Here is a 24,854-nt window from a genome sequence, read left to right on the forward strand (position 1 = left end):
GGAAAGCATCATGGATTGTGAAAACAAAAGAGTGTCAAATTCACCTTGTATTTCTAATGTGAATTTGAAATCATTTAACAATTATGTCTGTAATAATAACAATTCTATTTCCAAATAAAATATATTGTCTTCATCTTCAGATGATGAGGTAGATTGTGTGAGTGTTGAAGTTGGCACTTCTCATACTATTTTGAATGAAAATGTTGATGTTATTTCAAATAGAGATTGTGAAACTGTGTATGATATGCCACTTGCTGAAAATTGTATGAATTTAAAAAGGTTAATTGATGGGAACAAAGCTAGTTGTTCATCATCAGGTTGTAAGACTAAGGTTAATTCAAGAAAAAGTTTTTGAAAATGATCAAGCTAGTAATTCATTTAAATATATTCCACCAAGCGAAAGATCATTTTCACAAACATCCAAACATGTAAAGCATCCTCAGTCATATAATTTTTGTGATAATGACTACTATGGTCATCATCAACAGAATCATTTTAACTCACATCATACCAGTGATTTTAATAATCAAGGTCACAATCCATATAGCATGCATAATCATACCCCTTTCCATAGATCACCATTCCCACCAAAACAATCGTATTATAGTTCTGATTATTATTCTGATGCTTATCATAGAAAGTGCTGCTACGTGTGTGGAAACCCGTCTCACCTTGCAAGACATTGCAAGAACTGGTATAAACAACGAAAGGATATGAGAAGTTAGCTTAATCGGTCCCGGTCTACTGCTGCTGGTAGCTCAATATCAAGGACTGATTAAGCTAAAGGTCAAGCTAGTGAATTGGATGTGAGATCCACCAAAACCTAGAAAATAAAGAAACCTTTTTGGATAAGCAAAAACGAAAGAGCCAAAAGGGCTTTGAAGACTGAAAAGTCCAAAAAAACCACTGAAAACAAATGAGAAAAGGAATCACATGGTCGAAATACTTGAGGATTTCATTTTGAAACCAAAAAGGAGACGGTCTAGAAGATCTTCTAAAACTAGGAAACACACTTCTGCATGGATTCCAAAGGAACGTTCTTCTGACTCTGACTTATCACATTACGTCATATTTGCAGAAAATAAGATAAAATTTGGTGATTTTCTCGTTAACCGTCCCTAGACAACTAAGGACTATTCTCGGTACTTAGACAGTGGCTTCACCTGACACATGACAAGCGACGACTCCTTGCTGCTAATTAAGGCCTCTACAAAAGGAATTTTGACAAAAAAAGGACTTATTAACTTTTTAAAGAAATCAAAATATCATAACTTATCAAAAGCTCCTTATTTATATTACTTATTAGTTAAAACATAAAAGACCTTATGATTTTGCAAAACACTTTATCAACTTATTGAAAAAGTAAATAAGTTATAATGAGCATAAATAAGCAAATCCCAAACACTGCATTAGACTATGTGTTGTCGTTGAAGCCGGGTTCTGAATTCATCTAATAATATTGCGCTATGCAATGCTGACCGGATACTCGCTAAAGCCGCCCGAGCCTGTTGTAGTTCATGCGAACAGTGGCTTCAGCGAATTTTTGGATTTTTTATTTAAAATAAGAATATATATTAAAAGATAATTTTTATAATAAAAATAAAAATTATTTAAATAAAAAAACCAAACTTATATAAATTATATAAAAAACCAAAATTAAATACTAGTTTTATAAAATCACAACCTAAAAAATACAAATTTTAATAAACATAACGTATAAAAAAACATAAAATAGAAAAAAGAAAATTTGACCCAAGTCCAATAACTTTCAAACATAAAAAAGCCAAATAATCTTCTTCACCCTTCCCTTTTCCTTTCTTCTTTCAAACATAAAAAAGCCCATGTCCAATAATCTTTCACGACAGATCGCGGAAGTCCATTCGCGCCGCGGCTCATGGGATGTTGGTATGGTGTGCCCTGTCTATGTGGCTTGCGCCACCACCTTAGTGGCTTCACTCGTCCGCCCACTGACGGACGACAACACATAGTCTTAGTCTCAAGTTTTATTTGTGATTTGGCAACTGGTTCTTTTTGGAGTATGATTTCAAGGACTAATTCTTAGCCATGAATTTTACCAAACTCTGATGTAGTGGGGTATATGGCATGTGGGTGGGACCAAGGGGCTGGATGATGATGATGATACTCAAAGTCGACATGATTTGATCGCAACCAAGGGCTGAAACTGCACGATTCAATTGTTGCTTGCTTGAGACTTGCATAATGAAAATACACCTCAATCTATTTGAAAGATGTTGATAATAAGTTCTTTCAAAATTAATTATTTGTCCCTCTGTTAGAGGTGTTCTAGAAATGTTTGTGATCGAGTAAATAGCTCTTCGAACGAATGCATTGGATCGAGTTGGAAAATGGAAAGATTTGTACAATTTATACGTTTCTTCACCACTTTGTGGAAAAACCTTAAATATGAAAATGCTATACACATGTGACTGGATTGCTAAAATAGTCTCTCCCGCAAAAAAAACACATGTTTTTTTATCGATGCACAAAGAAAACATTTTGTTGTGAATGAACAAGTTATTGACAAATTGTCTATACGTAAAATCATATATATTGATGCGGGCCTTTTCCAAAAATTAAAAAATGACATTAAAATCAAGTTGGACCTCATTTAATATGTCTACTGAACAAACTTATTGACTTATAATGCAAACTTACCGTTTAGTATTCATAATTTGATTTTTTTTAATAGTCGAGTATTTTTCCCTGCTATTTATAATATCTATACCCTTTTTCCAACAACCAGGTTCGAACATAGGTATCCACCCAACAGGATTCACCTCTTACCACGGGCCAAAGCCCAAGTGGCAGAAAATCACAATTTGATGAATAGTGTTTTTACCGAGAGTGCTAAAATCTGGTTCTTGATATAATAATAATAATAATAATAATAATAATAATAATAATAGCAACAGCAGTAGTAGTAATATTAATTCTAATATGGGAAAGCTAAAAAACTAAATAGAGTAATTGTATATACAATTAGTATAATTGCGTACGATTTTATTTGTCAATCAATTTTGTGTTTGAAAAGCTTTTTCAACCAACTCTAAATTTTACAGGTGACTATTTGAATAAGAAGAAAAAGCCTTATAGTGTTGTATAATTAATGGTATTGGTGGTGTACTTACGTTAACATAGTGCCCAGAGATACTATGATTACACTACACTATACTTATTACATTACACTATACGTATAGCGTAGTGTAATTACTTGTATTAGTAGTGCAATTACGTTAGTTCAAGAAGCTTTGCAAGCAAAACATAATGTCCGAATACTATAATTACACTACACTATAAGTATAGTGTAGTGTAATTATATTGATTCAAGAAGTTTTGCAAATACAACACAGTGTACAGATACTATAATTACACTACAAGATAATTCCACTACAATATATCAAATGAAACTACTTACCATTTATGTAATCTAAATCAATACTAAATTGTTTTATGTAAATTAAAGTTCCATTTTGCAATATTGCCAATTTTTGTTCAATTCATGGATATTAGAAGGTTTAATCGAAAAGTCACAGTGTATGAAGTGATAATTTGTGGTGAGATGGCAATCGATTGAGAATATCACTTGTTTAATTTGCTTAAGTTATTGAATATACATATCAATTTAATGTCAATTGGTTGAATCCACCAACCGAGTTTGCTTCATAGAAATTTAGTTTAATTGCAGAATTGCCAACGTCAGATTTCTTAAGTTTAGTTACACTAATTTTATATATAATTACATTATTTGATTCATACATTTAGCAAAACCTTTTAACCTATATTTGATCCAAACCATAATAATAAAATTAATTCTTTGTATATATCTATATTCTTTTTGTTATAAATTAATTTTACTTATAAACTTCAGAAATACTATAAAGCTAAAGAATTTTATTTCTAAAAAAATATTTTCATAACACATAACTTTTATTATATTTATTATTTTTAGAATTCAAATTTAAAATTTCTATAGTTTTTGTAAAAGTATAAAAGACTGATTATTAAAATTAAATGAAAAAGGTAATGATGGGTGATTTGGTTTTCTTATGAGATGCGTTTTGGATATCATGCATTATACTAACCAAAACAACAAGAAATGTTGTAGCGTATTAATGTTTTGTTTTTTTTATTGTAAGGCCAATATTTGAGACTTGCGATATTAATATGGCAAAACTCGTTAAATATATTATGGTAAAGTTAATAATTAAAGTGGGTGAGAAATCCGGACATGATATGAGAGCTTCGGTGCACGAGTTAGCTTCAATGGGGAGGATATCTTCTAGAAGTCATATGTTTTTTCTATATGTCAGGATCGGGATCTCGTGTTACACGTAAAACAATATGAAAAGAACACACACGAAATCTAAATATGAAGACCCACTGATTATATCGGCGGAATCAGTTATAATTAGGATGTTGGACCAACTATATGATCGTATAAATCACAAACAATATACTCAAAGATTCCAGTACATTATTTTATATCATTCAAGAACAATGGAAGTGTTTATAGGGTTTGTATGGAACGTCTAGTGTTTCAATATTCAATGACGGCCATACTGGGTTAGCATAAATGAGGTCTTAGTCTCTCATTAATCGTTTACGCACGGGTACCTATTATGTAAACTTAGTATTCTTTATATAGGCTCATAAACATTCCTTCAAAAAACCCTAATGATTGCATAATACATTAAACATAAATACAAGTGTAAATAGGTCTTCGAGTTTGATATATCCTTGTCTAGCAGACCTTATAATAGTTAGTATGCTCGAAATATGTCTTCGAGCAAACTTTACTTAGAATATTTTCCTTAAAAAATATTCTACTCCAGTAGACTTCAATCTTCATGACATATTTCAACTTAGCTCGAATAAGTCCCATGAGCAAACATATTCTTCTTGATCTCTTCAATCTTACCTTAGGATTTATTGAGAACAATTCCAGTATGTTCGTGTACTAAACTTGCTCGAGATTGAATCATGCTCGAAGCTTTACTTAGAACATATTGAGATCGTCCTTTATTGTATCCATGCTCGACCCACCAAAATGCTCGAGGACTTTGGCTTAAGATGGATAGATCAAGTGCTTGCTCGAATAGCAAACTGTGCTTGATGAAGAACATCTTTGCTTGACGAAGTGTAGTTTGCTCGAAGCTTTCAATACTTAGAAGAATTCCAGAAGATAATCTTACAAGCTTAAGATATCATGCTTGAGGTAGTAAACTTCATGCTCGAAGGTCCAAGCTTGTTCGAGTTCCATACGTAGCTATTTTCAGAGTAGGTTGCGAAGATTCCAATCTTCCTTGTCAACCCAACACTATAAATAAGACTTGTATGTCACATTTTATTGTGTGTTTTGTATGGTGTATATCACCCACCCAGGAGGAGCTCACCTTGGGTGGGGTCGGTTCGCTTAGTTTATTTCATCATTTTAACCGATTACGGAGTCCTTCACTATACTTATTATCTTTATTTATTTTTGTTCGATCGTATGATTTACCGCACTCGAGCAGGTTACGGGACCTACAATAGGTATCCAAGCGGGTTTGAATCAACTTATTCAACTCTGTTCTTGATATTCGGGTTCTATTTCCACGATTACACAAACCGAGACGTTAATTTCTTGATGATCCGTTGAAGTTTTTGAAAATAAAGTTTGAAGATCTTGAAAATAAAGTTGGAAATAATCGTGCTAGAAGTTCGTCTTAGTAAATTTGGTGTTTCGCGACAGTTCCTCCATACGCCGAAATTCCGGCGAGCCTACGGTTCTTCTCCGGTGACGATTCTAGAGATTGGAGATGCACATCAAACTTCGACATCGGTTATCTCGGATTGTTGCAACTGCTTGAAATACAATTCTCAAGGTAGTTGGGAACTTGCATCGAGTTTTCGGACACCACCTAGAGTGCCAACGATATGTCACCGGAACTCTTTTTTTCCCGTGAACGATTTTGTGGCAAGGGCGGTGAAGAGGGACGGCGGTTGTTGTATGTCTAGGTGGTCGTCGGTGACTTGTGATGATGGTTGGCAGTTGAACGATGATCTCTCTTGGTGGTAGAAAATGGCAGCTTAGATTCTTGGTTGTTTATGGACTGAATACGTTTTATTCATATGAAGATTGTAGGTTTCCTACTACGGATTCATCGCCGGTGATGAATTTGTGGTGCTAAGATGATGATCTTTTTCTCCCCGCATACTATTCCTTCTAATGTCGTGGCTATCTTTACATGTTTTAGTGAATACTTGAAGCTGCCATTGGTTGCCAATGATTTTAAGGGAAATGGTAGATGGTGCATGACTAAGATTGCACGTAGATGGGACCTACGTTGGCTGTTGATATTTGGTGATGGCTAGGGTATTACCGTGTATTACCTTACATCCCCAATTTTTCTTGATGGGCCTAGGTTACTGGTTATGTGGACTGGGCTTACACAATATCTCTTATATGGGTTCTGGGCTAATAACTGATTATGTGGGCTGGTATAATAGTGATGGGGCAATTTGGGTTTAGGCTTATAAATTTATAAATGTTTGGGCCTAAACATATAGGCTAATCTGTCCATGCTGTAAATTAGGAATAAGCAAAAATCGGTATGGTACCGATTGGTACCTGGTACCGAAATCGGTACCAAGGTTTTGAGTTTTCGGGACCGGTACGGTACCGTTATTTCCCGAAGTTTACCTTAAATACCGGTACCGAACCAAACATTTCGGTACTGGTACCAAAAATTTATGATTTTCGGGATCGGGATTTTCGGTGCCGGTACCGGTCGGTACCGAGCTCATCCATACTGTAAATGTAAGCTTCATGTTGTCTACTGTGTAGACTCGGACTACAATTTTGTTTTGTCTGAATTTTTGTTACGGACTCTCTTATTGGAATATCCAGAATATAAAGAATTGGACAGCATGTTTGCAAGATAATTTTGTGCCAAGTAAGTCGTTTATTTTTCGTGTTGACCATAGAAAGTCAAAATGAATCGGGCTTTCTTCATTGTTTAATTGTGTTCAAAGCTTGCTATTTCTAAGGCATTCGAGAAGTTGGATCCGAAAGGTGAACTTTGAATGAATTAATAAGCTTTGTCATTTAACTGTTGAATTCGGTAATTCAAAATCGAGTTGTGGATATTCGAGCTCTTCTCAATCTATATTGCTTAAGATCCGTGAGAATGGATAAAGAAGCGGGAATTCCTTCATGAATGAATTAGGTGGGTCATACCTTGAGAGGGTGAATTGAAACGAAGAGGCTCCGGTTTATCGGGTGATTTGTGAAGATGTGAGACACGATTTGACAAAGTTGATATCACGAGTCAAGGGGGTGATTGTAAGGCCAATATTTGTGACTTGCGATATTAATATGGCAAAACTCGTTAAATATATTATGGTCAAGTTAATAATTAAAGTGGGCGAGAAATCCTGACACGAGACGAGAGCTTTGGTGCATGAGTTAGCTTCAACGGGGAGGGGATTTTCTAGAAGGAATATGCTTTTGCTATAAATATGACTTGTATGTCACATTTTAGTGTCTTTTGTATGGTGTAAATCACCCACCCAAGGGGAGCTCACCTTGGGTGGGGTCGATTCGTTCATTTATTATAAATCTTTAACCGATTACGGAGTCATTCTGTAACATCCGTCTTTTGAGAATATTAAATAAAAGAAAGTTTTATTATTAATTGTGTGTCATTATATGTTTAAGTAATAATGGGTTTGAGTGATAGGCTTAGAATAAAAAATGGACTAAGGGATGGTAATGGGCCTTGGTCCAGGGCATGGGGTATATAAGCACCCTAAACCCATCCTAAAACCTTAACACTCTCATTTCCACCATCTTGCCTCCATACACACTCAAAACACACACAAACACACCTTTCCATATTTCGGCCAGATCCGAATCCAACCAAAACAGTTAGATCTTCACCTAGACAACAAGAAACGAAGAACTAATCCCGTATCTAATCAGATCCGATGCAAAACTGGATCCACGGAGGTACGTTTCAATTAAAAAGGTTAAGTGTTTGAGGTCAGTTTGCCATGAAAGTCATTATGATAGTAGATCGGGCTGTGCAATGCAAGAAAAACATAAACTTACTGAACCGCGAGTTAACGGGGGAGTAGTTCGGGGTGAACGAGCAACCTCCAGGCCATGTAAAAGCAAGAAGACCAAGTTGTTACGACCCAAAACTCACCAGAACAATAAAATGGGGCATAAGGATTGTTTAAGGGGCAAAATGGGTAAAATAATGATTAAATGAAGAAAACCCAAAATATGACCGTGTAAAGAAGAATCGCATCACATAGTCATGTGATGCGATTCATTTAAGAAATGCGATGCGATTCATTTTCTCCATGCAATTCAATTTGTTCCATGTGATGCAATTCATTTGCTCCATACGATGCGATTCATTTGCCATGCCATGCGACTGGATACTCCATGCGATGCGATTGGATTGCATTCGTGCGATGCAATTGGATTGTAATTCATGCGATGCGAATGGATTGCATCCATGCGACTGGTTTCGTATGCGACCGATTGGTTTGTAAACTTAACTCCATTCGTTTTTCTGATGAATTTTTAATAAAGGCTTATTAATAAAATTAAAATTTTTCCAAGCTGAAGGGCTCTGCCGCTTGGACCCTTCTAGGGGTTGCCGTCCCTAGACCCCGATACCTCGGACCCCGTTCGTTAGGGACTTCACTAATTTAGAAGTATGATTTTTTTAGAAGTAGTTAATTGATACTTATAATTATTACACAATTAGCCATGCACAGCTAAGGAAGGGTATCACAATTAACTCAGAAAGAAACCGACTTCAGGTGAGTTTCTAGCCCCATTTCTCTATTATGTTTTCGGGGCTGTGTGCATACTCCTGTGTGATTTGTTAATACACTTACCGTAAGAGGTAAGTGTATGCCGTATGAATGTTTATAAATGATAATTGTTTGGTATAGAAAGATAAGGGAATGTACGAAGATGTATACGAAAGATAAGGGAATGTACGAATTTTTAATAAAGGCTTATTAATAAAATTAAAATTTTTCCAAGCTGAAGGGCTCTGCCCCTTGGACCCTTCTAGGGGTTGCCGTCCCTAGACCCCGATACCTCGGACCCCGTTCGTTAGGGACTTCACTAATCTAGAAGTATGATTTTTTTAGAAGTAGTTAATTGATACTTATAATTATTACACAATTAGCCATGCACAGCTAAGGAAGGGTATCACAATTAACTCAGAAAGAAACCGACTTCAGGTGAGTTTCTAGCCCCATTTCTCTATTATGTTTTCGCGGCTGTGTGCATACTCCTGTGTGATTTGTTAATACACTTACCGTAAGAGGTAAGTGTATGCCGTATGAATGTTTATAAATGATAATTGTTTGGTATAGAAAGATAAGGGAATGTACGAAGATGTACACGAAAGTATATATAACTAAATGCATGTATGGTTGTATGGTAAGGAATGTGTGGTATGTATGGTTGTATGGCAAAGAATGCATGGTTTGTATGGCTGTATGGTTGAATGGTTAAAAGGTTGCAGACCCTAATAATATATGCGAAGAGAAAAGGACTGCAGACCCTAATAATATCTGCGAAGAGTAAAGGGATGTAGACCTAATAATATCTGCGAAGAGTCAAGGGTTGCAGACCCTAATAATATCTTCAAAGAATAGAGGGTTGTAGACCCTAATAATATCTGCGAATGTTATAGGGCGAAAGGCTCTTTAAAACATAGAGTGATTATGTATGTATTAATTAATGAAAGTAAGTTAAAGTATGAAAGTACGTATGTATGAAAGTAAGAATGTATGTAAGTATGTTTGAATAAAGGTTAAGCAGATTAAGTATGTAATATGTATCCTTGGATACATATATGTAAGAATGTGAATATAATGTATGTTACTTGATTAACTAAAACTCACTCAGCATAGCTGACTTTCAATATGCATGCAGGTAAATAGGTTAAAGGAGTTGGCTTGAGGACCGGGAGGCTGACATCTTGAGAAGAAATATTTTAAAAATTTATGTTATGTTTAAGACAAGTTAACTACTGTTAAGACAAGATTTGACGATTTGTAATATATTGGTTGATGTTTTATGATTCCGCGAAAAGTTTTTATTTACTTTGATGTTTAGAACTGTGCTTATGAGTAAATCTAACACCCGATGGGCACCAGGATCGAGGCCTTACACATTCACTATAATTTTTCACTATACTTATTATCTTTATTTGTTTTTGTTTGATCGTATGATTTATCGCACCTGTCTCGCACGTTATCAAAAACAATATCCGAGCGTTTTCGAATTCGATTTCAGGACCTACAATTGGTATCAGAGCGGGTTTGAATCAACTGATTCGACTTTGTTATACAATGTGATTATGCATGCTTAAGATAGTCCATATGACAACAACTTTGTTGTCCTTTTCACTAAAGCCATCGATCATGCCTGATTTGAATTCTGGCTGAATCGCTCGGCATAATCAATTTTGATTAAAACAACCGATCTATCTTTTTGTACGTAAAATTGTATATATATTTCAATATGTCACAATTTCAGAGAGAAAAATGAGTTATCTATAACTCATAAAAACATTTTCACTTTGTAAGTTTAAGAAAAACTAAAATGAGTGATTTGACTTATCAAAAAGATTTTATTTTATCATCATCATCATCATCATCATTATCATCATCATCATTATTATTATTATATTTTTCTTTTTTTAATTTTAATTTTTTTATGAACTATGTCGTTATCGGTAAAATGATGAAATTTATTAAGCGAATTAACCACCCCACCCAAGGTGAGCTCCGGTCCCTTGAGTGGGTGATTTACACATACAAAACACACACATACATATGACTACAAGTCTTTATTTATAGCTAAATAAAAACATTCGAGAGGCTTTCTCCCCATTGAAGTTAAACGCGTGCCTCGAAGTTCTCGTCTCGTATCTGGATTTCTCGCTTACTTTAATTATTAACGTGACCATAATATATCTAATGTCAATTGGTTGAATCTACCACCCAGGATTGCGTCATAGAAATTTAGTTAAATTGCAGAATTGCCACCGCCAGATTTCTTATGTTTAATTACACTAATTGTATATATAATTACATTATTTAATTCAAACAGTTTTAATCTGTATTTGATCCAACCCATAATAATAAAATTAATTCTTTGTATATATCTATATTCTTTTTGTTATAAATTAATTTTACTCATAAATTTCAGAAATACTATAAAGTTAAAGATTATTTATTTCTAAAAAGTTATTTTCGTAACGCATAACTTTTATTATAATTTACTACTTTTAGAATTTAAATTTAAAATTTTATATAGTTATTGTCAAAGTATAAAAGATTGGTAATTAAAATTGAATGAAAAAGGTAATAATGATATGACAATGGTGCTGGGTACGTGATTCGGTTTTCTTATGAGATGTGTTTTGGATATTGGGGGCATTATACTAACCAAAACAACATGAAATATAGTAGCGTATTAATGTATTGTTTTTTATTGTTTTAAACATTATTTTACATCGTTTGTCTCCTAACCGTTGTTAATAGTACGTGCATGATATGTGTATTGTTTTTTGTATTTGCTTAAATGTTAAATATTTTTTCCATCAATTACTCGTGTAGTATGTGGTTCTCAAGTTAATATTGATTGTTTATATATGAAACGTGACACTCACTCGGTAAAATTTAAAAATAAAAATCGTAAGGTCCATAATTTCATCTCTTTAACTCTTGGTAAGGGCCCTGATTTCTTTCTTTACTTTAGGTCAGCAAAATGGTTGGCTGCCTCCTAGTCGAATAGAGGATTTGACCATGATTTTTCAATAATTTCATCATATTCTCATTTATTTGGATCGTTCCGTGATTAAACATAAATTGGACGTCTCTTGTAAAAGAACATGACTAAGCACACAAAATAAAATTTATTTTTGAGAATAAGTGGTACAATGCGATAAAGATACATGCATCTTAAATAGATTTTAGAATTATTTTGGAGAGCTTTGTAGCAGATTAATTAGTTTCTCCAGATTAATCACAGATGAACCAGAGGGAAATGTGCATGCTGCCTCAGCCTTGTTCTTCAAACCAATGACATTCTTTCTCATCTCTTTTCCCTTTTCTCCATTCATCAACTCGACCACTAACTTTGAAACTTCATCTCTCTTAACATTATTGTCGATCTCCAAGGCAATCTTCCACTTACTGCAGCTCAGCCAGCAATTCGGTTGTTGATCAGCGAAAAATGGCCAACAAATCATTGGGACTCCATAACAGATACTTTCGAGTGTTGAATTCCATCCGCTATGTGTTAAAAACCCTCCAATTGACGGGTGACTTAGAACCTTTTCTTGTGGGCACCAACTAACAAACATCCCTCTATTGTTTTTTATTGTTTTAAACATTATTTTACATCGTTTGTCTCCTAACCGTTGTTAATAGTACGTGCATGATATGTGTATTGTTTTTTGTATTTGCTTAAATGTTAAATATTTTTTCCATCAATTACTCGTGTAGTATGTGGTTCTCAAGTTAATATTGATTGTTTATATATGAAACGTGACACTCACTCGGTAAAATTTAAAAATAAAAATCGTAAGGTCCATAATTTCATCTCTTTAACTCTTGGTAAGGGCCCTGATTTCTTTCTTTACTTTAGGTCAGCAAAATGGTTGGCTGCCTCCTAGTCGAATAGAGGATTTGACCATGATTTTTCAATAATTTCATCATATTCTCATTTATTTGGATCGTTCCGTGATTAAACATAAATTGGACGTCTCTTGTAAAAGAACATGACTAAGCACACAAAATAAAATTTATTTTTGAGAATAAGTGGTACAATGCGATAAAGATACATGCATCTTAAATAGATTTTAGAATTATTTTGGAGAGCTTTGTAGCAGATTAATTAGTTTCTCCAGATTAATCACAGATGAACCAGAGGGAAATGTGCATGCTGCCTCAGCCTTGTTCTTCAAACCAATGACATTCTTTCTCATCTCTTTTCCCTTTTCTCCATTCATCAACTCGACCACTAACTTTGAAACTTCATCTCTCTTAACATTATTGTCGATCTCCAAGGCAATCTTCCACTTACTGCAGCTCAGCCAGCAATTCGGTTGTTGATCAGCGAAAAATGGCCAACAAATCATTGGGACTCCATAACAGATACTTTCGAGTGTTGAATTCCATCCGCTATGTGTTAAAAACCCTCCAATTGACGGGTGACTTAGAACCTTTTCTTGTGGGCACCAACTAACAAACATCCCTCTATTGCTTGTCTCTGCCAAAATCTCGGGTGGAAGCTCAACAGAATCACCACCCACAAGGTCCGGTCGTATCACCCACAGGAATGATTGATTGCTCTTGGCAAGCCCCCAACAAAACTCGACTAGTTGTTGAGGTGTTACGACAGTGATGCTACCAAAATTTACATAAATAACCGACAGCGGCTCGTTGCCATCTAACCATTCTAAGCACTCATGCTCTTCTTTCCAAAGGCTTGATTGAATGGAATCTAGAGATTTATTAGCATTATTATTCTCAAGAAGATGTAAAGGGCCTATGCCATAGCACTTAGGGAGCTTTAAAGAGAGCGTCTCTAGAATATCATATTCTAGCTCATTAAAAGTGTTGAAAATAACAGCCTTTGCGGTTTTTGCTCTCTCTGTTTCCTTCATTATAAATTCAATCATATACTTTTCACCAGGATAAAGCATTCTAGAAAAAGATGGAATATCTTTTAGACGTATTCCTGACATGACGGGGATACAATCAATGGCTGTATCCATATATCCATTTACTAAATAACTTGGATCTGCACAAAAATAAATAAATAAATAAAATAATAATTAATTTGGATACAAGTTAGCACCAAATTAGTTTGTTTTATTTGAAAGGTAGCACCAAATCACTAATACTGTTATCTAATTAGTATAAATGAGAACTTTGGTGCCACAAAAGTAGGTTCTTTTTTGTTTTTGTATATGTATTAATGGTTTCGAAAGATAGCACATGTGTTGGTGTTGGTTGGGTGGTTGTATTGGTAAGTGAAACTTTATGTGTTAGTTTGCAACCCAAGTTCAAATCCTAGCTATAGTAAGTTATTCTTTTAATTTTTTAATTGTGTTATTTATGTTTTTGTGTATGATAGAATGGTTTGTCTTTCAACATTAACTTTAACGTGTTGCTAAGTGAAACTGACCGACTTGTGTGCAATCACCGCATTTTGTTTTAGCATCGGCATAGTAACGAAAATTGACAGGATACCAATTTTATTTTTGTTTTTTTAGTTCCAGTACGTAACGAACGTGACGGAGACCGATCGAATTTATGTAGACTCATCGCCCGAGATAGACAACACTCGGGTTTTACCAAAGCCCGAGATCGACACCCCATTGGTCCACCTTAGTTTTTAAATTGTTTTCGTTTTAGTTCTAATGCCATAACGCACATAATCAAAACTAACCGAATTCGTGTCGACTTAACGCCTCAAAGCAGAGACCCCAATGCTTGGGTTTTACCAACACCCGAGTTTTATCAACATGCCCGGAGCAACGCGCCGGGTAAAATACTAGTTATACAATAATTATGAGTGTTGGAGCCGTAAAGGCATCGATTGGGCCATGTGGCGGCCAATCACTGGCCTCATTAAATTTTGTTTTTTTATATTTATGTTTTATGCACGATAACATATCGAAAATAACCGTAACCAACTGTTATGTTCTGGTTTTAGTACCATATGGAACATAACCAAAACCGACTGAATTTGCGTTAACTCAACACCACAACACGCGGAACTGACAACGCTCAAGTTTCACCAACATCTGGCTTTTACCGATTCAATAACTTTATTTTAAGTATTTTATTTACGTTAATCTTTCTATATAGTAACGCTTAGGTTTACCAACGTTGTTTATATAGTACCGTAGTGAGTGTAAACTAAATCGAAGGAATTCGTGTCAGCTCACCTCACTAATGTTCGGGTTTTACCTACTTACCGTCGCAACAACTGGGACCGACAGTGCTCTGGTTTTATCAATGTCCATGTTTTACCTATCAAATAAACATTGTCTCAAGCATTTTATTTATTTATATGTTAATATTTTAAATATTAATTTGACAAATCTCTTTTTTAGGTTTTGAATATTAGGTTTTACCAACGTTATTTATACGTAATCAATTCTTACCAAATTCGCATTGGCTCATTGTCGTAACGCTCGAATTTACCTTCCAGGGTTTTACCAACTATTGAGTTTCAAGGCTCGGGTTTTACTAATGCCCGGGTTTACCAATCAAATTCACATTGGCTCGTGCTACAATGCCCCGGTGTTATAGACCTGATTTTCGATGCAACACTTGAGGGAAAACCATTGTTGTTACCGTTACGACTTTTTGATATGTTAATTTATTTTAAAATTTATACAAGTTTCGCTATTGTTTCTTGCGTTTATTAATTTTTTTAATTCAGTGTCAGTATCTTAACGAACGTAACCCGTACCAACCGAAGAACCACCATTTGTGCACCGCTGCAACACGATGAGTAAATAAACATATCCGACATGCCTAGAGCAACGCGCCGGGTATAACACTAGTATAGTATAATTAAGAGGTTTGGTGCTATAAAAGAATTTTTTGAATATTTTTATTTGCTTTGTTTTGTTTTTAGGTAAATCATTTTGGTCTACAACCAATTGTGATGTCTTGGTCTATTGGTTGTTTCTAATTTCTTAATACCTAGGAAATGTTATGTTAGAGAAGAGGAAAGGGTGCAAGTTCGAGGCTCAATTTTATGGCAATAATTCTTGGTTAACTTTTTATGTGAGACCTCCTTTCTTTGAAGCCCAACATCGTTCCTTATCGGAATTTCGACCCACAATAGCCCTAGAAACGACGCCGTCCCAAGAACCGATTGTACCACCATCAAATAGCAGTTAAGTTTGTAGATCAACACCACCAACTCCAACTTCTTCACATCTTTCAAGATTTGTTACAAGCTTCTATTGGCAAGAAATCCAACATATAGTGCTTTTGCGAAGCTGGACCCTACTCCTAAGACGAAGATCACAGGTATAGTGGCGAGACACGAGTCGTGGCCGTCGTGGTGACTGGTTGAGAACAACCCCTATATGTGGTAGTTTGAATCAAATGGCGACTAACATGGAAAAGGTGTCCCGTTCTTGTGGGCAAGAACATTTTGAAGGGGTGGGCAATTGATACGATCCTAAACATTTCAGTTTAACATATATTAATTAAGTTTATTGATACTTAGTTTCCTTATATTCAAGGGTATTTTTCAGTAACCAAATTTCAAAAGTGTTTCAGTTAGGTCACTCATGCAATTTTTGCTAAAATAGGGTAACTAAATCTTCAAATCGAGCCTCTTCGGTTATTTTGTGCATCAACTAAGCAATGGATGAGAAGATGTGGAGGTCGGGATTTGAAATATATGGTTATATTTAAAAGAATTCGAAAAAACGTTATTATATTAAAAATAAAAAAATAATAAAATCCACGACACCACTCTACGTCAACATAACAAAAATAGATAAAAGATTTCGTCGTTCAAACAAAAAAAAAGCATGCTGAAAAACATGTTTAAACCTAAAATATAAACAAAATATGAAAGCAAGTGAGTTGATTGAATAACCTTTTGTTTTTTAAACTTAATTGACCTAATTATATTATATTTTAATTAGGTTTTCTTATTGTTTATCTTTTCCTATTTTTATGTGTTGGTTTTCCTATAAAAAAGTTTGTAATCTTCTTTTGAGAATATTTTTTTTGAAAAATAATTAGAAAATTGTTCCAACTTCATTTTCTTTCTTCTCTTTTGTTCTTGGAGCTTAACCCACTCTACAGGTCTACCGAATTGACCATTTCAAATCAGTCTCTATCATATTCCCGAATTAGAACAAAAGAAATTTGGATAGGACATATATGGCCTTGTTTAGCAGCATTCCTAAATCCCTTTATAATATTCAACAAATCAGTGTGATGTTTAATGAGTGTGAATGCGTGATTTTTTGGAGCAGGTATGAAATTTATGTAGCAGTTTTTTTTCCCATGTAAAGTACTATTAACACTGATCAGGTTATATCTAGCCTTTAACAACATATTGGAATGCATTTATTCGAAAACTTGTTCCATAATATTCGATAATATATACTACCAATGTATCAACGGTTCAACTTACACCGACAATCTAATTTACTCCTAATAATAATAAACCAATGTCTACTATGAAATATTTCTTTCTATATACGCCAAAACATGTACAGTAAAGTTTTGTGAGAAATATATTTAACTTGATCTATACTATATAACAAATAAAAATTTATCAATGCCATATGACATCACATAAGATACATTCTTACGAAATTTTCTCACATCTCTCTTATTAAATGCATATCTCTTTCTAATAATTTTATATTTAACTTTATTTCTTTTTAATATATAATCTTTTCTTTTTAATAACTATTTTTTTTATTTAAAAAATTAAATACCAACTTAAATATATTATTTAGTTTTATATAAATATATTGCATTAGGTATTAATATTAAGCTTTTATAAGTAACAATTTATCATGTTAATTTAGATAAAATAATTAATTTCAAAATTCAAATAGGAAACTTTTCACTTTATGTTTGTTTTGTAATAAAGATTAATAAAAGCTAAGACCAACCACTATTGACAGTTGATTTGTTTTTGAGACAAACTGTTTTAACGCATGGTTGAAAGCAAAACAAAGTGAAACTACTAATTTTGATATGTAGCTTAAAGAAATAAATAAAATTACAAATATTGTACACAAAAATATTTAAAGATTTAAGAATTTTCAACAACTTTTTATTTTCATGATGTGTAACGCGTAATTTATTCTACCGTATATTATATCTTTATACCTTTTGAACATATTTTTTTTATTTCACATTGTGTTATCATTTAAATAAATTTATTTATTCTAACCCGTGTTCTACATGGGTTTCTTAATGCCATATGTCATTACACATGAGTGATTCTTACAAAATTTTCACATCTCTCTCTCATATTAAATATAATTTTTTTTCTTATTAATAGTTTTATATCTTTATTCTTTTGTTTTCTTTTTAATCTATTAGTTTCTCTTTTTAATAATTATTTTATGGTTTAAAAAAATTAATACCAACATAAATATATTATTTTCTTTTATATAAATATACCGTATTAGTTATTAATATTATGTTTTTATAAGTAACGAATTTTCACGTCGATTTAGATAAAATAATTAATTTTAAATTTCAAATTTCAAAGAAGGAAATTTTTGTTTTACGTTTGTTTTGCAATGAAGATTAATAAAAGTTAAGGTTAATCACTATAGATGGTTGATTTGTTTTAGAGACAACATATTTTAATGCATGGTAAGTTATGTGTTTCATTATCTAAAGTTGAAAGCAAAAATAAAGTGGAACTACTAATTTTGATATGGCGTTTAAAATTACAAATTTTGTATATAAAAAAAATATTTAGAGATTTACGTATTTTCAACAACTTTTTATTTCTATATTGTGTAATGTCATATGTTATATCTTTATTTCTTTTGAACATATTTTTTATATTTCACATTGTGTTATAATTTAAATAAATTTATTTATTTTAACCCGCGTGTACCTAACATAGTATATAATAAAGCATTTACAAATATATGAAATATTTTATCTCCTAAAACTTACTCAGCGGATTCATTGTTAAAAACATGTGAATATTTAATTAAACCCAACCCACCTTATTTTTCCCCTGCAACCATAATCTCTTTCTTTCTATTCATATATTGCTGATCAAAACCTTATTAATTCTTTTTACATATACATTCTTCAACTTATTGAAAGCTTTGTTCCATTGATGACTGGTTTGTATTGTTCCGACTGCACCGCTTATGTTCTCATAATATTATTTTTCTTTAGTTGTTACCATATTTTTAGTGCATCATCTAATGTTGTATCGAAAGAAATATTTAGAGATTTATGATTTATTTTTAAGTTTGTGAATTGCAGTTGTACTTTAACTTCATACTTATTTAATATAATACTTAACATTATTTATCATTCTTTTATTTATAAAGTTATCACTTAAAGATTTTAAGTTGTACAACTCGTGTAGGACATGTGTACCTCAACTTAACATAAATGATGGGTTGGTTATATACTCAAAATATTATGTCTTTATATTTTTAAGCATATTTTTTTTATTTCACATTGTGTTATTATTTAAATAAATTTATTTATTCTAACCCGTGTCTACACGGCTTTCTTAATGTCATATGTGATTGCACATGAGTGATCATTACATAATTTTCCCACCCCCTCTCATATTAAACATATATTTCTTTTTCTTATTAATAATTTTAAATTTTATTCTTTATATCTTTTTAATATATTATTTTCTATTTTTAATAATATTTCTTGGTTTAAAAAATTAATTACCAACATAAATAATTATTTCATGTAGATTTAGATAAAATAATTAATTTCAAAGAAAGAATTTTTACCTTATGTTTCTTTTGTAATTAAGATTAATAAATGCTCATGCCAAATCGCTTTAGATGGTTTGTTTGTTTTTTAGACAACCCGTTTTAACACATATTAGTTATGTGCTTCATTATTTAAAGTTGAAACCAAAAACAAAGTGAAACTACCAATTTTAATATGAAGGATAAAGATAAAAATAAAATTACAAATATTGTATACAAAAAAATATTTAGAGATTTACGAATTTTTAACTTTTTATTTTCATATTGTGTATTATATAATTTATTCTACCATATATTATATCTTTTTATATGTTGAACATATTTTTTTTATATTTTACATTGTGTTATTATTTAAATAAATTTATTTATTGTAGCCTGTGTTCTACACGGGTACCTAACCTAGTTATACAATAAATGGGGAGAATCTTTACCTTTGAGGGGTACCAAACCTTTTTGTTCTAGAATGGCAGTCTGATCGTAACATACGAGGGAAGCCGGTCCCGATGTCCATAAGAGAGCTGCCGGAATACCCAATTCTTCAGCCACAGGGAGGATGTAACCCATATACAAATCGGCCACCATGCAAGTCACTGGGGAATAATCAGCACTCGCTTTAGCGAAGACACTTTTAATTTGACCCAAACCCTTTGCTAAGATGGACTTGACTAAAGATGGCGTGTCTGGATGGACATTGGGGTTTTTTGATGGTGGAAGACCATCGGAATAGGTCTCAAAGTGGAAGGAAGGGTGATCATTTAAGGCGTTAGGGCCTAGTGATCTAAGAAGGCGTCGGTGGTCGTACTCAGTGATGACAAAGGTGATCATGAAACCGTTGGAGTGAAGGAGTTTTGCAAGTTTTAACATTGGGTTAATGTGACCTTGTGCTGGGGCTGGTATGCACACTGCATGTGACTTGTGTTCTTGTGTTGAACCCATGTCTCTCTCTCTCTCTCTCTCTGATCTCACACACACGCACACTTACAAAATGAGGACACAATAGTTAAGAGCCATGTAGTACTGCATTTCAAGGCCGTCATTGAAGACTGTCACGTTTTAAAACTGAAGAAGAGAGATATAGTTAATATTCTTGTCAAAGGAACTCATAAGTACTAAAGATCTAACTTGGATTCAGTTTAATTAGTTAATATTCTTGTCAAAGGTCTTACCAGAGTTTAGAAGGATAACTTAATTTACACAATGATAACCAAGTTTTTCATTAATACTTTTATAATAACATATGACTCATAATTGGGTCACTGGATGGATTAAAAAGAAGCATCATTCTGCCATGCGTGTCTTCGATTTTTCTTCGGTTCATTTTTGTCATCAATGAGGTTTTTTCTCATCGATTTTGCCATCAATGAGATTTCTTTTGTTCTTTTTTATCAAGGATAACATATAATTTTTTCTATGTAATGGCAAACAAATATACAATTTGTTATTAGTTATAACTAGTACCCGCGCGATACGGGCGAAGTCAGTCGATAAAATCCGGGCGTTGTATCAGCGAGTCAACACAAATTCGTTGGTATTGACTACGTTCGTTATGGTCCTTGAACTAAACTTAAAAAATAAATTCGTCATATTATTGCATTCAAAATAAAAAAACCAAAAAATAAATATATGAATCAATAAAACAGCGATCCTTGCATAAATTCGTGAAACTTAGGCATTGGTAAAACCCGAGCGTCACGACGGTAAAACCCGAGCGTCATGACGGTGAGTCAACGCAAATGCGATTAATATCGTTTACGTTCGTTACGTTATAAATAGCGTTGGTAAAATCCCAGAGTTAAGGTTAAAACCTTAAAATAAATTCGTGAAATTAACATATAAAAGAAGTAACATGTGTGAAAATAAAATATTCAAAATGGCATTTATTTGGTCGTTAAAACCCGGACGGTACCCAAGCGTTGTTCCGGGCATTGAGGTGGTAATTACTCGACGTGAATTTAGTTGGTTTCGGTTCTGTTCACTACAGTATCGGATCAAAAACAAAATATAAAATTTGAGGTGGACCAATGGGGTGAAGTGATTCGGTAAAACCAGATGTTGGGAAAACCCAAGCAATGTCGGTCGTAGGCATTGAGCTGGTAAATCTATGTAAATTCGGTCGGCTATCGTCATGTCCAGTACAATACCGAAATAAACAAATATAGTTGTTCGGTAACGTTCGTTAAGGTACCGAACACGTGACAGATGCAGGTAATTTTTAGGCCCACCCAAACGAAATACATAATATATCGGAAAAGAAATTTCAATTTACCAAAAATCAAGTTATATAGAGTATTGCAGGTGACTGGACTCGAACTTACGCAATAATCGGCCGGGAAACTTAGCATAAACATACCCAGCCAAATCACCACCCAACAATATTATCTAAAGTCAACAGAAGCAAATCCTAAATATCAAAATAAATGAAATAAGAACAGCGGCGCCAAACTTTCTTGTACATGAAGTTTAAACGAATATGTTTTTGTCCATATTACTGATAGCATGGGAAAGAAATATTTAAAGCCTTTTGGGATAGTCCCATCATGTTCAGTAACGAATCCCAGAATTTTAAGCATTGAGTACTGTCAACTTAGAACGAGCCATCTCAAACTAAAACGAGTCAAGTCAAACTAAAACGAGTCAAATCAAAACGGATCGGGTCAAACCAAAATGGTAAAAATATTACATTAAATAAACTATGTACAGAAATTTAAGTAACACTACAAATTACACAAGCATTCAAAAAATCTTCACCGATTTAATTACACAAATTTGTCTTTTTGATCTTCATTGCCGAAAAATCTCTCAACTGTTGCAGTTACAATAGGCAAAACTAATGTTAGGTTTAATAATCGATAAACCAAATGAAAAGAAATATATTTTCCTGTTTCCACCATAACTCTAGTAAGATCGACAATACATTTCAAGTGAATAAATCTTTGCACACTGATGTAACACAAAGTGTACATCTTATTGCATCGAAATATCCTCATATTTAAACCGAATTCCATACAAATTCATTGTTTTAGGTACTTATTTGAGTTATTTATGAATTTGCAGATCCGGGCACCCACCCGACAAAGAAAACACGAAAAGAGGGCGTTTCAGGGACAAAAACAGCAATCTGCCAGAACTGCACGCCCATGCATGCCCGTGCATAGGACCGTGCCACCTTGGAAAATCACCAGTGCAAGCCAGTGCAGGATCTAATGCCAAGAAAATTCAAAATAGCAGGCCCGTGCACGCTCGTGCCAGACCGTGCAAGCCCGTGCCCGAACAGAGAAATCTGACTTTTTGGTCAGACTAAAGCAATGGGTTGACTTTCCACATCAGGGCACGACCGTGCATGCCCGTGCACCTGCCCATGCCAGACATCCAGAATGCATAAATACACCTCCATTACCTCCATTTCAAGGGGGAGCCATAGGGGAATTCTCTGAGATTGCTGGAAATTTATTGTGTGTGTTCTAGAGAGAATTCAAGGCTTCCATCTTGTGTGATCGTCCTTGCAAGTAGCAATCATCATTCATCTTAGTTTGCAATTTCTTGTTCTTAACAATGCTTTGCAAGACTACTTTGATTTTGTTTGTTGTATCAAGCCTTATGGGCTAATACTTTTGTTACTTAGATTATGTTGAAACTTTTACTGATGTGCTATTTATCTATGCATGATTTTGGCAAGTTGGTGTTCTTCAAGTTTATGATATGTTCTTGAATAGAGTTTAATGGTTGAATGCTTATTTTAATTCCTAGTCTTGTTAGTTTGATAGATGCTTGGCCATAATATGTTGGAAAACTATATGTTGAGTATTTGTTTATGAACTTAGTTTGTGTATGCATACTTTGTTTATATCACTAAGTTAGGAATGACTAGTGGAAATTAACTTGGTTATGAATTTTAACAAGCATGAAACCTATCACTTGATATTGGAAAATTGTATGGTGATAACATGATTCTTTGAGTTGGTTGATGTTTGCTAGAGATTAAGGCCATAATCCTTAGTTTATAATTTTCTAATTTAAAATATTCATGTGTTTAACTAGTGTTCTTTAGCTTGTCTATTTTACATGATTTTAGGTGGTTAGTTTGTTGTTTTCATGCTAGCTTTCCTTTAATTATGAGATTAGGTAGTTTTGACAAACTTACTAATCTATGGTTATTATCTTGAAAAACACCCATCATGATGTTGTGTTGTTAGTATTAGGTTGCCTTGATTGGAATTTGATATTGATGCTTAATACATGATGTTTGCCATTATCATTGTCATTTTGTCACTATGTTTAAGTGGATGCATAGTCTAAGTAGTCTTGTTTGGATTGATTGTTACTTGTATTTTATTTGCTTTGTTATTGTTATATGTTAGTTTAGTAATTTGAAAAATCATATGGATTGTTTGTTCGGTTAAATTAATTACAAAGATTTATTATCAAAAGTTCGCCGTGTCCATGGATTGACACTCGGTTCTTACCGATTCTTTGCTACAAACGATAGGTACACTTGCCTTTCGTCTGTGGTTTGGTTGTTGGTGAAAACCATTTTTAAAACCCGATTTGTGTGAAACTTTTATTTAAATTTTTATATATATATTCGCACACGTCAAGTTTTTGGCGCCGTTGCCGGGGACATGGTGTTTTACTTTTGAAAACGATTCGAGTAATTGATTTACCTTGTTGATATTTTTGCTCTATGTTATTTTAGTCTATTTCATTTTTATTCATCTTGTTTTATTTTATTTTATTAGTTATATTGTTAAGTAGTTTTCCGTATCTTGTTTGTTTTCCGTTCCGCGTTTTTTCGGGTGATGCATGTCCACCACACCCGGTCCTGAGAGCAACATCTTCGAGAAGGTTTGAGGAGGAGAGCACGCGATATTGCTGAGGTCTTTGAAAACGAAGTTGTAGAGGAGGATGAGAATCTCGAGGTAGAAGAGATGGCGGATCCGAACAATCAAGGTCGCATGGATGACTTCGCACGCCGTCCCTTGATGGCTATGGCAGCGGTGTTACGGAGCCCGAGATTACCGTGAGTTTTGAGATCAAGTCGAGTATTATTCATATGGTCAAAAATTCCGTTTCTTTCCATGGCCTCTCAAACGAGGACCCTCATCCTCATGTTGCGCATTTCCTTCGATTATGTGCGACATTCAAAATTCAGGGGTGTACGGACGATGCCGTGAGACTCCGACTTTATCCATTCTCACTTCGTGGGGATGCCTTGGAGTGGTTAGTGGCACTCCCTTCCGGTTCCATCACCACTTGGAACCAATTGGTTGAGCAGTTTCTTCTTCAGTACTTCCCACCCGATAAAACCCCAAG

At 33.8% G+C, this 24,854-nt stretch overlaps 1 protein-coding gene across 1 annotated transcript; it reads right to left on the bottom strand.

Moving 5' to 3' along the window:
• Positions 1 to 12,836: 12,836 nt before the first annotated feature.
• LOC143589864 (7-deoxyloganetin glucosyltransferase-like) lies at positions 12,837 to 20,492 on the bottom strand. Its single transcript, XM_077070505.1, has 2 exons — positions 19,976 to 20,492; positions 12,837 to 13,852 (listed from the first exon to the last, which is right to left on the bottom strand). Exons 1-2 carry the CDS (start codon positions 20,478 to 20,480, stop codon positions 12,915 to 12,917), a joined length of 1,443 nt encoding a protein of 480 aa, XP_076926620.1. The 5' UTR covers positions 20,481 to 20,492; the 3' UTR covers positions 12,837 to 12,914.
• Positions 20,493 to 24,854: the final 4,362 nt, after the last annotated feature.

This window comes from Bidens hawaiensis, unplaced genomic scaffold (genome assembly GCF_021521415.1).
Source record: "Bidens hawaiensis isolate Kalapana, Puna unplaced genomic scaffold, B.hawaiensis_p1.1 tig00037988_1, whole genome shotgun sequence".
In the NCBI taxonomy this organism is placed as follows: Eukaryota; Viridiplantae; Streptophyta; class Magnoliopsida; order Asterales; family Asteraceae; genus Bidens; species Bidens hawaiensis.